Genomic DNA, 16,936 nt, shown 5'->3' on the forward strand with positions numbered 1-16,936 from the left:
CAGGGGCCAGAGCATTAGGGTACAGAAAATAAGAAAACATAGTTATTAAACTATTATATGTTAGGGGAAGCCTTCTGTTATTTATAATCAAAGGGACACAAGACACACATCCGTGGATGACTTGTAATGGAAGGTAGCATAAAAGCTCAATGCTGATGGGCGAGGTCATTTCCCCAGACTTCAGGGAAGGGGGATTTGTCCCCTGGGGCTCTGAGGAGATGGCTTACTGGATGGTAGAACAGCCCAGGGTTTTCCAGAAAGGAGTAGGACCAGAAGAAAGGAGGGTGAGTTCAGGACACAGAAAGACATGCGTGTCTGAAGCAGAGGTTTGCACTGGACGGGGAGCACCCATTGGAAAGACATTGCGTGGAAGCAAGTGTCGCACCCTTTAATTCCAGGATGGGGAGCTCAAGAGAGGCGTTGTGAATGTATTAACAATGCAAATTCAGATCCCATACCCCGGCTTTGCTTCCAAACTTTGTTAGTTAAAAAGCAACCCTCTGAAGTCATGTCAAACTCCTCAAAAATAATTTCTCAAATGCTGGCTATGAGTTGGATCACGGGGTGTTTTTAAACACGCTGTGTGGCATGTCAGACAGCAGTCATGTGTCATTGTGAATAGATTCAGGCAATTAGGAGGTGTGATGTGGTGAGGGTTTCCAATAGGCCATGATGACACTGGCAGTGAAAAAGGAGAAATAAATGGGAGATATTTGGCTACATAGTTTAATTCAGATAAATCCTCATCGAGCCTCGTTATAAGCTCATCATCGATTAATCATTGGGAAGATGAATTTACTGTCAAGTATTGAAGCTTAGGATGCTGCCAGTGGGCATGTGTTCTTTTTTTCTGTAGAGGGTATCTGTTATTGTCATCTGATTCCCACGGGGAACTAGAACCCAATGAAAATGATTCCGAGTCTGGGGTAGGGCAGACAGGAGTGTGAAGCAGGCCTCTGTCACTTGCTTTTGGGTGATACAGGACAAGTTAACTTTTTAAGCTGCTAATAGTAGCTACAAATAGTAACTGCTATGATAACATTCAGAAGAACAGTGGTAGCGGGTGGATCCTCTACCTGGAATGCTGATGAATTCACTCTTACTTGTCCTTTGGACTCAGATGTGACTGCGTGCGCGTGTCGTAACACCTGCTTGTTATGGCTGTCATACTTGGCACCGCACAGCGTCATGGCCTGCGTGCCGTGCTCTAGACTCACACACCTGGAGGCTGGCATTGTGTGGGTTCTGGTTTGTAGTACAATCGTGTGTAGGTATAGTGGGTGTTTTCACGGATGCTGTTTTGCTATGCATTGCAAGAGGCATTGTCAAACTTGAGTGGTGGTTTTGTTTATTAGCTTAAGAAGAGACCACTTGGGGAAGACTTGACTGAGCTTTTGAGCATTCAGAGCTGTCCAAGGGAGAGAGCTGTCATGGAGGTGTCCAAGCGGGGGCAGAATGTCCAGGACTATGCACGTGGGATCAGTGTACTGCCTGGGTGGAAACGCCTCTCTGATATTGGGTCTGGAAGAGAAAGGAGCTGCAACCTGGCTTCACTCCTCACCCCTCCCTGTATAGTTCAAACAGCGACTTACGCAAAGTTGTGTGATGAGTTGGTGACAGCTTAGCCAGACTCGGCCTGGTTGCCCTGTGCAGCATCGAGACCAAGTCCGAGGCTCCTTCTGTGGAAATGCATACTGGTTGAGAAGAAATCGATGACATACCCAAGCAGAGCAGCCTGTTAGAGCGTGGAATGAAAAGGGAAGTAGTCCTACAGTTTGTGAGGTGGGAAAGGGTGGTCGGCATGCTAGCAGGGAGCGAAGCCGTGAAGCAGCGTTCTTACAGAACTTTCCAGCTGCCGGAGTTGTGCTGAGATGGAAGTTTGCTTTCTGGATGAGACACTCGGTACTGGTGCTACCCTTGGGCATTTGGAGGATCCAAATCCACAAGAACTCAGCCTCCATTTGCACCCGGGGCCAGGACAAGACCTCATGTGCTCAGTAGAAAGAAATAACTCCCTCTTGGAAGGAGTAAGATGTTGGGAAAATAATTAAACACTCTGGATATTTCCTCTTGTGGATCTTTCAGTTTGATCAGGTGCCACACACTCTGATGCTGAAAAGGATAGTCATACAGTCAGTTGTGAAGAAAACTAAAGTCCGGATAAAGCTGGAATACTTAATGGCAAGTTTGCTGTAGCGTGTGACTCTGAGCCTGTTGCCAGCATTCGGTAGGTAGAGGCGTAAAGATGTGCGTGCGTACACGCTGGGGGCAAGATAGCAGCTCAGAGCCAAACAAGGCATGTAGATGTTTAAAAAAAACTTCTCCAGTAGGCTTTTGGGATTGTCCTTCATTGATGATTATCCAAATGTTTACAAGCACTGTGAAGTAACGTTCTCTATCTGAACTCCTCAAGCTGTAAGAGATGATTCTGTCACGTCCATGGGTATGCAATGCACTAGAGAGCATGTTGGAAGGAACCCAGGGGGATTTGCAGTCTGCTTCCCTCTGCCTCATTCCAGCGGAGAGTTGTTCACTGGTACTTTCTTGCCCCACTGCCCTGCTACCCCAGTCCCGTTTTGCATGGAATACTGTCAGTATTCAGTATTGTCTATATACATGGTATGAGGATTAGGTATTATACTGACAGAATTATTTGTAGATTGGTAATTGGTATAGGATTTGGAAGAGATAGAACTGAATGGTACCCTATTATTTAAAAATCATTTTTCGGCCGGGCGCAGTGGCTCAAGCCTGTAATCCCAGCACTTTGGGAGGCCGAGATGGGTGGATCACAAGGTCAGAAGATCGAGACCATCCTGGCTAACATGGTGAAACCCCGTCTCTACTCAGAAGAATACAAAAAACTAGCCAGGCGTGGTGGTGGCCCCTGTAGTCCCAGCTACTCGGGAGGCTGAGGCAGGAGAATGGCGGGAACCCGGGAGGCGGAGCTTGCAGTGAGCTGAGATCCGGCCACTGCACTCCAGCCTGGGCGACAGAGGGAGACTCCGTCTCAAAAAAAAAAAAAAAATCATTTTTCATCTAACATGTATTTATGTTTTTTCAGCAGTTGTAGTTAGGAGATTATTTATTGAGAACAATTTTTAAAAATCTTTCCTTTCCTTTTTTTTTTTTTAAAAAAGAAGTATACGGTGTTCAGACAGAGTCACTTTACAGTGTGATGGGAAAGATCATGTATAACGATCTGTGGTCCCCTTGCTAGTAAGTGCATGTCCCTAAACCAGGCTATTGTTCTCATTACTTCTAAATCTTTGCTTGGGTCAGTCGGCTTGAGGCCGTCGGACACCATTAACTTTGGTCTGTATTCTCAGAATTGTATTTTTTTTTAGTGAGAATTTACAGTTATTGTTTAGTTGTTGGAGAAATTACTGCTCTTACCCATCTTCCTTTTTCTTATGTGAGATAACTTGATAGTAGTCACTTTACTAAAAGTAGTGTCTGTGTTGGTTTTAGAATTATTGGATTGAATGGATCTGAAATTGCTTTGACTGCAGTCTCAAGTTTGCAGATGATAAAACTTCTATTAGATTTGTTAAGTAGGATTTGTTTTTTCGGGAGTGGTGGTGGTCACAACCCACTGGAAATGCCTGTTAATCAATCTCTCTCTCTCTCTCACGAGATCTATCGATGTATACCCTTTATTCTTCCAGTTTCTTTTCTCAAAACCACATAAACCCACTTGATTTATTTTTCCTTTTATAAGACCATTATTTTCTTTCTTGCTTTTCATATAACCTTAATGTCTGATACTAGTTTTAAAGTCTGATTAGTAAAATCATTTTGTGTTTCATAACTGGTTATACATGTTCAAGTCACCTTCACACGTGTAATTTAACTTCATAGACTTCTTAAAACACAACCTGATGTAAGTACCTTCACTTTTATCACATGTTTAACCCTTTATATTTTTTGTTCTCAGTGTATCTGACCTAGAGACTGTATCTCTCTAGAGATATTATAGTTCTGAATCTGTATCCAGAAGGACGTACACATCCCTGTTTTGCACACATCTGCAGTTCTGGTGGACATTACCAGGAAAGCCTACTCACTTATTTCCCTTTCAAAACTGTTGCCAGCTGGCTGCCATGTTGATGGCTCTACATGACTTAATATTATTATATACAATATATGCTATATCATATTCTATGATAATATTAAATATCATTAACAAGATATTATTAGTATCAGACATATTCTTGCCTTCCTTTGTATTCTCCTGTACAGGCAGGCGTTCTTTCCTGCTCTAGAATTATAAATTAACTGCAACTTCACAAGGCCTGCGAAAGAGAAAGGAAAAATGGTGGCCTCCAGGGCAGAGTGTAGAGATAGAGGTGTGGAAAAGTCAAGCAGCTTCTCCAAGCTGACGCAGGGATTAGAAACCAGCTTTCCATGTCCCCGACCAGGCTTTGGTTATTCTGAGGAAATTGGATCTAACAAGTGTTTGGTTACAGCTTCCTATAAAGGACAGTTATGTTTAGCTTTGTTGAAAATCCAATTGTGTGTTTCTCCTAGATAATAGCTAATGATGAGAGAGCTGTTCCGCTGTGCCTGCTGAAGGTTGTTGATTTTCTAGTTGAGTGGGACTTATTCGAGGGGAGCTGACAGATTTTTAGCTCCTGATTCTAGGTCATTCATTTCTATGGATGGTATAATGGGTACATGCTTTTTTTGTCATGCCTCAGACACAAACCATTAATATTTCTGCTCTTTCCTATTTATGCAAGATATAGAATAGTCCCAGTTTGACTCCCTTATAGGGTGGACTGGGGCCAGATGTACCACCTGGCCCACCTCATGTATGGAAGCCATGAGGCCATGTCTTGGACATTTGCTTAATTCAGAAAAAGGCATCAAGGCAGATACTGCCCGCCAGTTTTGTGCCAGATGTGCTCAACTGGAAAACTTTGAAACTGGAAACATTCATGAGACAGAGTTCTGGCCGACGCGATGGTTGCTGAGGGCATCTGAGGAAGCTCCACTTCCCGATTGAGCTGCCCAGTTCTCTGTTTCTGCTCGTGTGGAACACGGCTGTGGATCTAAAGGGGAGCAGCAACTGTGACACCGTGACGCTGTAATCCCGAAGTGCTGGGATTATAGGTGTGAGCCACCGTGCCTGGCCTGAAGGTTATTTTAGACAATATTTTAAATAATTTTGTACATGAAACAAAGTTTGTGTACATTGAACCATCAGAAAGCAAAGGTGTCATGTCAGTGCTCAGAAAGGTTTGGATTTTGGAGCATTTCAAATTTCGGATTGGGGATATTTAACCTGTGTGTGTATATATACAGTACAGTACAGTATATATATATTATATATATAAAATAACTTATTTTATATATAAAACTTATAAATAGGAAACTAAATATGTGTGTGTATATCTATATATCTCTATATAAATTTTGGTAAGGAATAATATTGTGTAGAGGGAGATATTACCTTACCAAGAGCCAGAACATGTATAAAACTATTGTAAATTAATGTGATATTGGTTGGGAATTGACAAAGGTATTCACAGAACTAAATACATGCCAATATATTGAAGAGTGATGTCTCAGTTAAAGGGAGTGGATAATTGTGCTGGTACCATTCTTTGTGTGTGTGTGTGTGTGTTTGTGTTTTGTTATTGTCGTTGTTTTTTTGAGAAGAAGTTTTGCTCTGTCACCCAGGCTGGAGTGTAGTGGTACGATCTTGGCTCACTGCAGCCTCCACCTCCCAGGTTCCAGCAGTTCTCCTGCCCCAGCCTCCTGAGTAGCTGGGATTACAGGCATGTGCCACCATGCCCGGCTAATTTTTGTATTTTTAGTAGAGACAGGGTTTCACCATGTTGGCCAGGCTGGTCCAGAACTCCTGACCTCAGGTGATCCTCCCTCCTTGGCTTCCCAAAGTATTAGGATTGCAGGTGTCAGCCACTGCGCCAGGCTGTGCTGGTACCATTTTTAAATAAGTGGCTGTGTGTCAGGATGAAGTCAGAACTGAATTCTATCTTTTATCATATATGAAAATAAATTCTGATTGCAGAAATTAAAGACTGATGTAAAAAAATTAGTAAAGACAGTCTTAGCCATTACATATATAATGAGGTTGGCGAAGAACTTCTTAATACTAATCCAAGGTGCTATAAATATTTTGGAACACGTCCAATGTCCAGTACCTCTTTGTATGTCAAAGGTGCCATTAAAAACTTGATATACAAATAAGTGATCTAGAAAACTACTAAATGTAAACTACATAATATAAAATAGAGTTAAGAGACAGTTCCAAGAGGCTTTGCAAAGGGACACTGGAAAGATCAACAAACCAGTGGGAAAATGGGCCAAGTGTATGAGGAGATGATACGGCTCACAAATGTATGAAAATATATTCAACTTGATTAGCAGTCAAGGAAATGCAAATTAATGTGACAGTGATGTCTTACTTGACATAAGACTGAGTACTGTAAAAAAAAAAAAAACTGTTAATATCTGTTGCTGGCAGGAATATGCATGCAAATAATACTCCAACACATTGCTGCTAGAAATGTGAAGTTTTAAAATCCTTTTAGCATGTTATCTACTATATATTAAAATTTATGCTCCTCTAGGAACAGAAACAAGACATTAGGTAGGAACTTAGGAAATATGAATGCAGTGTGGACGGTAGTTTAATTTTTAACAACCACGTGACCCTTAGACTCATTAATTCCACTTCAGGACAATTGATCTCAAATAATCAAACTCATCAGTATTCATGGACATATGAACACGGGTCTTCATTGAGACGTGTCTTATAGTATACAAAGCCTGGAAATAAAGTAAATGCTCATCATAGAAGAATGACTGAATAAATCATGGAATATTATATCACCATTAAAAAGGATGAATAAGAATTAGTACAATTGGCTTGCAAGGATTTTGCAATATTGTTGAGAGAGAAAAAAATTCAGAAAATGGCATAATGTCTCATACTCGTGGAACACTGGCAACCCTCTATGTGTAAATATGTGTGTTGAGACATCTATGTAAGATTGTATAAACTTGGAGAAAAGTCTGGAAACGTATATAGGTTGTTATTAAAATAACCACATGTAAATCACTTACATATTTATATTAGATGATGCATATATCCACATAAGCAGATTTTCTGGAAGCTAATGGTATTTACACTTCAGGATGTCTGCCCCAGGGCCCCAGAAGGGACCGTGCCAGTCAACATGGCCAATTATTTTTGTATAATTTAATAGACTTGAGCCTTGCTTGGGATAAGAACACAATGTCTTTTCACCCAGACTTTCCCCTCTCTCATCCTTCTTCTGTTAGGAGGCATGTTTTGGGGACCTGGGTAAGGGAAAGTTGAGTTGGAAATAACATTTTGTTGGGTTTAGAGATGTATTTACATGTTGTGTAGTCACTTTTGTGAACAGGTAAATTATTAGTTCTCTCAGCATAGAAATAAGGACCAGAAATATTCTTCCTGGCCACTTCTGCACCTGAGGTTATGATATGGTGTAGCATTTCTAGAAGTATCAAAAGATCAGTGTGGTATGTTATACTTGAAGTATGTGAGTCATAGTGGAGAGACAGTGTTTGAAATGTGTAGAGCCAGAAGCTAGATTTTAAGTTTCACTTATGAAGGAAATTTCATAGCAATTCCTCTAAACTTGACAACGATCATAAAAATTTACCTGACATATGTTGATAAGTTGCGGAGCTGAAAGAATCTTTACCAAAAGATCAATTAAAAATAATTGATCAATTATAGCTAAAGGAAAGAATGAATTCTCTATTCTTTCTGTACAAACTATTTACAAAATTTTCTAAGAAACTATCCATACAAATAAAATTAAAAATATGGAAGGGGAAGCATTATAGACTATTAATATTAATATTGTAGTATTTAATAAAAATAGTATGTTTTCTGGATAAAGTGATGTAGTTTTCAGCCTTCATGAATTTGTAATATGTTGTGATTTTTTTTCATTATAAGTAAACTTCACTTCTGTGCCCAATTTTGTTTTTGTAACACTGTATTTTTCTTAAAGCAAGATTCCCAAATTGTATACATGTTGTATACAGATTGCATCCAGTCCCCACAACATTTAATATTCTCCTCCTCTGATTTCTGGGTAAACTAATGAGTAAATGAAATGAAAAGATTACTAAACATTTTAGAATTACGTAGGAATGAATTATAGTACTTTGTGTTTTTAAATTAAGTGGCTATAAGTGAATATGCAAAAACCAAATGCAATAAGGCTATTACAGTTCTAAGGCTAAACATCGCTTCTCTGAGGATCCTTATTAGAGCATTGATGAAGAACTTGAGCTTCATCTGGCGCAGGACCCCAGTGTTGTTTACTTTGCAGAAAACAGTGCTATGCTGGCTGGCCAGTAGAGGGCACTGTGCTGTTGGTCTGAGTTGTATAGTGAGCGTTCCACCTGCAAGGCGTGGAGAGGTGGTTAAGATAATAAATATTTTATTTTATATATATCTTTTAATTAGAGCATTAAGTTCATTTACATGCAGTGTTATCATTGATAAGTAAGGACTTACTACTGCCATTTTTCTGCTTGTTTTCTCATTGTTTGGTAACCAGCTTCCTTCCTTCCTTCCTTCCTTCCTTCCTTCCTTCAATCCTTCTTTTCTTTTTTCCATCTTCCTTTGTGGTTAAGTGATTTTCTCAGGTAATATGTTTTAATTTGTTGCTTTTTATTTTTAGTGTGTCTATTATAGGTTTTTGCATTGTGTCATCACAAGGCTTGCAAAAACGTCTTGTAGATATAACAAGTTATTTTTAAAGAGATAACTTATCTTAGATCATAGAAAGGAATAGAAACAATAAACTAAAAAAACCTCTGTGTTTTAACTCCATCTCCCCTGCTTAATGATTTTTTTGTTACCTCAATTTGGATATATTTATACTGCCTATTTCTTTTTTCTTTTTTTTTTTTTTTTTGAGACGGAGTCTGGCTCTGTCGGCGAGGCTGGAGTGCAGTGGCCGGATCTCAGCTCACTGCAAGCTCCGCCTCCCGGGTTTACGCCATTCTCCTGCCTCAGCCTCCCGAGTAGCTGGGACTACAGGCACCGCCACCTCGCCCGGCTAATTTTTTTGTAGTTTTTAGTAGAGACGGGGTTTCACCGTGTTAGCCAGGATGGTCTTGATCTCCTGACCTCGTGATCCGCCCGTCTCGGCCTCCCAAAGTGCTGGGATTACAGGCTTGAGCCACCGCGCCCGGCCCTATTTCTTATATATTTATACTGCAGGTTGCTGTATGTGTTTTTGTTTTTTATAGATTTGTCTTTTGGGCTTCATACTGGAGTTATGAGTGGATTGCACACCACAATTACAGTATTGGAGTTTATTCTGGGTATGTCTATATGCTTAATTTTACTAGTGGGTTTTATACCTTCAAATGTTTTCTATTTTTTTTCCAAATTGAAGAACCTCCTTTAGTATTCCTTATAAGATGGGTCTGGTGATGGTAAATTCTCTCAGCTTTTGTTTGTCTGGGAAAGCCTTTATTTTTCCTTCATAGGTGAAGGGCAGCTTTGCTGGATACAGTATTCTTGGATGGGAATTTTTTTCTTTTAGCACTTTGAAAATTTTGTTCCACTCCCTTCTGGCCTGTTTGGTTTCCAATGATAAGTCTGTTGCCAGATGAATTGGAGATTCTTTATACGTTATTTACTTCTTTTCTTTTGCTGCTTTTGGGATCTTCTTTGTCCTTGATCTTTGAGAATGTGATTATTACATGCCTTGGGGAAGTCTTATTTGGGTCAGATCTGTTTGTTGTTCTCTGACATTCCTGTACCTGGATGTTTATTTCTTTCTCAAGTTTTGGAAAGTTTTCTATTATTCTTTTGAATAAGCTTTCTACTCCTTGCTCTTATTTAACTCCCTCTTGAACACCAGTGATTCTTAGACTTTGTCTTTTGAGGTAATTTTCTTTATCTTGTTGACAATCTTTTTTCTTTTTTATTCTTTTTTCTTCTCTGTGTATTTTCAAATTGCCTGTTTTTGAGCTCATTTATTCTTACTTTTGCTTGATTCATTCTCCTACTGACAGCCTCTAATGAGTTTTTCAGTTCCTCAAATATATTTCTCAGTTTGAAGATTTCTGTTTGTTTTTTTTATTATTTCAGTCTCTTCGTGAAATTTCTGTGATAAATTCTTGAGTTGCTTTTTTGTGTTATTTTGAAAATCACTGAGTTTCCTTAAAACTGCTATTTTGAATTCTTGTTCAGAGAGCTCACATATCACCATCTTGTTAGAGTTAGTCACTGGTTCCTTGCTTCATTTGTTTGGGGAAGTCATGGTTCCCTGTTTGCTGCTGTCACATATGAATGTATGTCTATGTGTTTGCACTGGAGAATTCATGATTTCAGTCTTCTCTGTCTGGCTTCTTTTGTTTTTTATGGGATATATTTGCTTAGAGATTCGTTGTAATTTACCTGTTGAATTTCTTTCTTTTCCCATTAGGTCACTGCCTCCTTTTCAGCATTAGATAGTTCCTTAAGCCCAGGTTTGTCTCCGCTCTAATAAAGAATTGGAGCACTGCCCATCCCAAAAGGGGATAGTGCCAAAGGGGATATCCTAGCACTGTGGGGAGGTTAAGTAGTGATTTGTGCTCAGGGGACCTGTGGGATGAACCTCCTACAGCATGGTGTTGTTAAACAGACACTCCGATTTGGTATCTCCTTTGGCCAACTTATCAAGTAAAGTTTCCAGAGTTGGGGATAGTAGTCCTGCCTCCCCGCTTTGTCTCTGGCTGTCCCCAGGGATATTTTTTCCTTCAGGCATTCCTCATGCTTCCTGTGAGTTGAGGTAGGAGCGAGTGTCCTGCCAGGGAACTCAAGATGATGGGGAAGCTGCTTATCACCTTGATTTTCCTATTTTCCAGTGTTAAACTGAGGGTCAGGGGGAGATTTTCCACATGCTTGGTGCCAGCAGATTGGGGAAAGGAGTGTCTTGGCTATGGATGTCCCATTCTCTTACCGTTTGCTTGGAGCTTTTTTACTTCTCTGTGGCACTGAGAACTGTCTCATTCTCATATTTTCATTCTGGGATATTTGTGGTGATAATCTAAGTGCTGTAAATTTGGTTTTTGTTTTCTGTGTGGGGAATGAAGCCAGCCAGCTTGCTTCCAAGCCACCATTTTGGAACCAGAAACCTCATTGTATTATACCTTACAGTGCTCTGCTGAATTAAATTCAGATAGGAAATTTGAACAAATTTACCTCCTCAGCAACTATCCTAAATCCCTGCTACTCAAAGTGTGGTCATTGTACCAGCAGCATTGAACTCACTTGGGAACTTGTTAAAAATGTGGAATCTCAGGACCACCCCAGACCTACTGAATCAGAATCTGCATTTTAACAAGCTGCCCTGGAGACTGGTATATACCTTCATATTCAAGAAGCACTGTCCTGCAATATTCTGGTAGACTCGTTTTGACAGGTGCTGCCTTTAGCTGTTCATAGTGTTATATCTTTAATTCTGTAACCCAACAGCTAATGGCTGTCTATTTTGGCAATTATTTTAATGCCACACAATAACCTTTTCTTGGTTGAATGTTAGTGTCTCTGAATTATTGATCATGCTGACAGTGTCTCAGGATGCAAGCATTTGGGCTCATTTTTCAAGTTCTAGTAGAGTGAAAGTTAGTATACATTTCCCTCTCCACTTCTACCCTCTTATATTTCATTTCTTCCCACAAGCAGCATTCCTTTTCTCCTCAACTCTCCATCTTCATGCTTCTCAGGGATATGTAGGTCCCTAAGCAAGTCAGCATTTTGTTCAAGTGGAAAATGTTCGTATATCGTTGGGGTCATGTGCCAACTGTGTGCATGTGTATCTGGTTTATACAGATGGAATCTCAGGTTCCAATGTTATAATCAAGCTGTCTTGCAAGATAGTTTCTACACTCTTATTTCACAGTATGTGAACTTTCTTTTTGTTTTTTGCTGACAAATGTTGATTGTGTTATTTCAGTGGTCAGGATTGCTGTAGAGGTATGCATGATATTCCATTTGATTTTGTCCTCTAAGCCATAGGTAAGAATTAACTTTGTATTGTGAGCCATCACATACGTGAGTTTGGTGTATTTTCCCTACTTTTTAATGAGCTTAATGTCAGGTAGGCAATTCTGTCTGGCAAAATTTCACAGTGACATCCTGTTATACCACAGGGCCATGTAAACAAAGAGGAGATCCATGTCAGCAAATTTCTAGCTAATTCAGGGATAGTGTTTCAAGTTTCATATTGTTTAAGTTTTGACTCTTTAAAAAGTGGTCTTGGCCGGGCGCGGTGGCTCAAGCCTGTAATCCCAGCACTTTGGGAGGCCGAGACGGGCGGATCACGAGGTCAGGAGATCGAGACCATCCTGGCTAATATGGTGAAACCCCGTCTCTACTAAAAATACAAAAAACTAGCCGGGCGAGGTGGCGGCGCCTGTAGTCCCAGCTACTCGGGAGGCTGAAGCAGGAGAATGGCGTAAATCCGGGAGGCGGAGCTTGCAGTGAGCTGAGATCCGGCCATTGCACTCCAGCCTGGGCGAGAGAGCGAGACTCCGTCTCAATTAAAAAAAAAAAAAAAAAAAAAAAGTGGTCTTCATATAACATCACATACGTCTTTAGCACCTTAGGTAGAAGGTGCTGAAAATGATTTTGTCTTTAAGGATAACTCTGATCACTGTGTTGTGAAATACGAGACCATTGTACCATGGGGCATGATTTTCTCTGAGGCAGTGGCAGATGGGACTATTGGCAGTGGGACTATTCCTTGTTCCATCAAATGACCTCCGGCTGCTATATTTTTGAGTAGTCTGCTTTGGTTTTACTCTGCTGTTCCAGGCTTGGTTGCTGTCCAGTCTCACAGTAGTGTACCTTGCCTCTGGTGTATTCTGTCTCCTGAGCCCTTTGCCCTTCTATTGTGGTGCTTCTAACTTGCTGTAAATTAAAAACCTGCTAGATAATTTTGCTAGAATATATTATAATTAAGAATGGGTTCAGAGTGATGTCTTCAGAGGGTGAGCTAGGAATCATATAGGTACTTCTAAGGTGCAAACTTGAATAAAACCTGTGCGCAGCCACAGCTGGTTTGGTTCATTTTGCCTTTGGGTTATTCCACTGTTCACTCACTATCTGCTATGTGCTAGGAACATATGGAATTGAAGTAGACATTCTTGTTGTTCCCATAATCTGTTCTGGGGATAGATAAAATGCAAAGCAAAGCATTACACCTATATGATACAGGTGTAAACACTGTACTGTGGACTTCCATGAAGAAGAGTCATTATAAATTTGACCAGACTTACCAGAAGATGTAAGATTGGGTGGGAGGAAGGACACTTTAGTCATGGAGAGACAGGTAGGGTGTAAGGGAGAGGATATCCTAGGCAGAAGCAAAAGTGTGAGCAAAGGTGGTCAAATAAAGGGTGTGTGGAAGGAATGGAATTTATTTGGGTGTGACTGAAGCATGAACCACCTGTGGTGGGTACCCAGAGGGAACGTCGAATTGTTATTCACACGCCTGCTGCTCCTAGCGTGTAGCTCCTAGAAGGTGGGTAGATGGCTCTGCTTATATTGTGTGAAAATTAAAGAAGCACACGTATGTCTTCCAACGTGGAAAAAAAAGACCTCATTGGAAGATTTTCTCATCGGGGCGCCATTTTACAAACCGAAGTTCTTTAGGAGAAAATGCACAGCAATTTCCTTGTTCTGAGTTTTGATACTTTTTTTTTAAACCATTTGTAAAGCTTTCGAAACTTCTTGTCTTGTTCTTGTGTTTTAGAGTTTACATCTATAACTGATAGTATTATTTTTCTTTGCCCTTACAGTACGGCCAAGTACAGCGTGTTGACATTTCTACCTCGATTCTTGTATGAGCAGATTAGAAGAGCTGCTAATGCCTTCTTTCTCTTCATTGCCTTATTACAGGTAATGGTTTTTTAACAGTTCCTTGGAATTCGCAACCTTAGTTAAATGTAAAATGAGATTTTGCTAAAAGGTTCCTTAACTGCTAAAGTGTTATCATCTTGGAATATAGTTTGTTTCCCTCCTCCGGTCATTGTTTGATAGAGGGAACAAGCCTGACTTTGTCTACAGGGAGATTTCTTTTGCTATGGTCTTAAGGATGATTGCAGTGACTGAAAGAGGCATTGAAAAGTGGCCTTAGGGCCATACTTTTAAGCCTTTTTCTGTTCCAAACACATAACAAATGTTGGATAAAAGTTTAAAAAATATGTAAAATACATAGCTAGTTTTTAAAGTAAGGTAATTATTTTTGAGTAACAGAAATGGAACAGAACTGCAAAAGTGTGAACTGTGCGTGACTGCCATAATTTTCTTCTTATGGAGAGGATTTTTATGTGCCAACTTCCTACTTGTGGTCTCTTATCTTCCAGCAAATTCCAGATGTATCTCCAACAGGAAGATATACCACCCTGGTGCCATTGATCATTATTTTAACAATTGCAGGCATCAAAGAGATTGTAGAAGATTTTGTAAGTTTTTGCTTTTGGATAATGAAATCATTGTATGCAGTAGATCATAACTTATGTGTTGCCTCGGTGATGTATTTAAGGCAGAAAATTGGGCTATAGCTTAACCAGCCTTTTTAGATGCCTGATGATATTTTTGAGGGGAGGGAATGTGTACTCAGAGTGTCCTAAATACCTGTACAGTGACACTAAACAGTTCCAACTTTGTTTTCAAATATTAGGTCTCTGGAGCCCCATTGATTTTTTTCACTGATGTTCCTTATAGCCTGCTTTAGAGCTTGCTAATTTGGGCAGCAAATGAAGGATTGCTGTGCTGTCTAGGATGGCAGCACTGTCTCGCTATGCCTGAGGCAACTTTACAAGAATCTTCTCCCCTCACAATCATCCTAGTGTAGCTCCAAGTTCATTGGCTACAACAACTATGTTCCTTTTCTCTCTCTTTCTTACTCTGTCTCCCCCTATATATTTGTGTGTGTGTGTCTACGTATATATATACATACACACACACACACAAACATATATATATGTTTGTATGTGCTGTCTCTCTGTCTCTAGATCTTCCTCTCCTCCCTTACACACACACACATACACCTTGCTTTCACAAACATATATGCATCTTTCTGAGAATAGGTATGTAAATAAATAGGTATGTAAATGAATGTTTAAAAAAATAGGTATGTAAATAAATATAATACAGGTTAAGCATCCCTAAATCCCAAAACCCCAAATCTGAAATGCTTCAAAATCCAGAACTTTTTGCATGCCGACATGATGCCACAAGTGGAAAACTCCACACCTGACCTCATGTGATGGTTGCACAAAATTATTATAAACACTGTATGAAGGCTATGTGTATAAAGTGAATATGAAACATAAATCAGTTTCAGGTTGAGACTTGGGTCCCATCCCGGAGATACTACCTCATTGGGTGTATGCAAATACTCCAAGATCTGAAACAATCTGAAATATGAAGCACTTTGGGTCCCGAGCATGTCAGATAAGGGATCCTCAACCTGTACACATTGAAGCAACGTTACTTTATCAATAAAATGAAGTTGGCTGTTTGTTGCTGGGTTTGTCATACTGAATAATCATTTCAGTCTGATCTAAAGCAAGGAGTGAAAAGTTTTGTACTTCCAAGTGCTAGAACCGCAATAAAATAATTGAAACTAGAGGAGAGCACTTCTAAACTTAGGGAGTGCTGATAGATCACAAAATTGTTGAATTGGATTTTACAGCATGAGCGTTGTTGGCAGTTAGTTTCCTTGTCCCCTGTAATTTCCTGATTGTTCCGTTTGCTATTTCAATTATTCGTGTGGAAGTTTTGTTAGAACTATTTTCTCTCTTTCTGTAACAGAAGCGGCACAAGGCAGACAATGCAGTTAACAAAAAGAAAACCATAGGTAAGATCCCAGCTGAATCACTTTTTCCACTGGAAAACTTAAGAATAAGGCCTGCATTTAAGGCATTTTAAATAAGTAGTGAATGGTATTGAGATAAATTGGGAAGATGATCTATAAAATACTTCAAAGAAATAGTAAAATAACAAACAAATTGAACATGATTTTAGTCCTAATAATTAAGATTTGAACAGCATTTGTGTATTTTAGAATGTTAGAAAAGGTTGTAATTTTCAGGAACTAGATAGTTTTTTTTTTTTTAATTTAAAATGTCATTTTTATTTTCATATGTTACCATTGTTACATTTGAAGACTCCAAATGTAGGGTATACATTTCTTCTTAGAACAAATACAAATATTGATAGAAAAAGTAAACATTATTGCTACTAATTTTTGAGGCTTATTTTCTTGAAACTTCTACCTGTTTTTATGTCCATAAAAAGTCTAAGCATTCACGTCCTTCATTTATAATCTCTCCTTACTTCCATCTTCTACTTCTTATTGTTTTATTTCTACAACATCAATTTTTTGTTTGTTTGTTTAATTTTTTGAGACAGGGTCTCACTCCTGTTCCCCAGGCTGAAGGGCAGTGGCGTGATCATGGTGCCTGTAGCTTTGACCTCCCAGGCTCCGGTGATCTTCCCACCTCAGCCTCCTGAGTAGCTGGGACTAAGGGATGCACCATCACCCCCGACTAATTTTTGTATTTTTGGTAGAGATGAGTTTCACCATGTTGCCCAGGCTAGTCTCAAACATCTCGGCTCAACCTATCTGCCTGCCTTGTCTTCCCAAAGTGTTAGGATTACAGGTATGAGCCACCGTGCCCAGCTGTTTAGTTTTTTTTTAAATTGTGGAACAACAGGCCTTTTTTTTTTTCTTCTGGGCTGAAAATAAGTAGATTTAACTTACATACATAAACATTGATGTGTATGCATTATAATGTATATATATTACAGAGGTAATATATATACACTGGTGTAATATATCTACACTGATGTTCCATTTTGAATGGGGGTGCTGATGTTATGCCATCATGGCTA

General features: G+C 39.6%; 1 protein-coding gene across 1 annotated transcript in view; it reads left to right on the forward strand.

Moving 5' to 3' along the window:
- ATP8A2 (ATPase phospholipid transporting 8A2) overlaps nt 1-16,936 on the forward strand; it is a 649,053-nt gene that overhangs the window by 136,682 nt on the left and 495,435 nt on the right. Inside the window, exons 3-5 of the mRNA XM_033236971.1 lie at nt 13,834-13,933; nt 14,401-14,499; nt 15,854-15,899. Of these exons, the coding sequence (XP_033092862.1) occupies nt 13,834-13,933; nt 14,401-14,499; nt 15,854-15,899 (245 nt within the window). The remainder of the gene's footprint in view (nt 1-13,833; nt 13,934-14,400; nt 14,500-15,853; nt 15,900-16,936) is intronic.

This window comes from Trachypithecus francoisi, unplaced genomic scaffold, assembly GCF_009764315.1.
Source record: "Trachypithecus francoisi isolate TF-2019V2 unplaced genomic scaffold, Tfra_2.0 Contig01461, whole genome shotgun sequence".
Lineage (NCBI taxonomy): Eukaryota > Metazoa > Chordata > Mammalia > Primates > Cercopithecidae > Trachypithecus > Trachypithecus francoisi.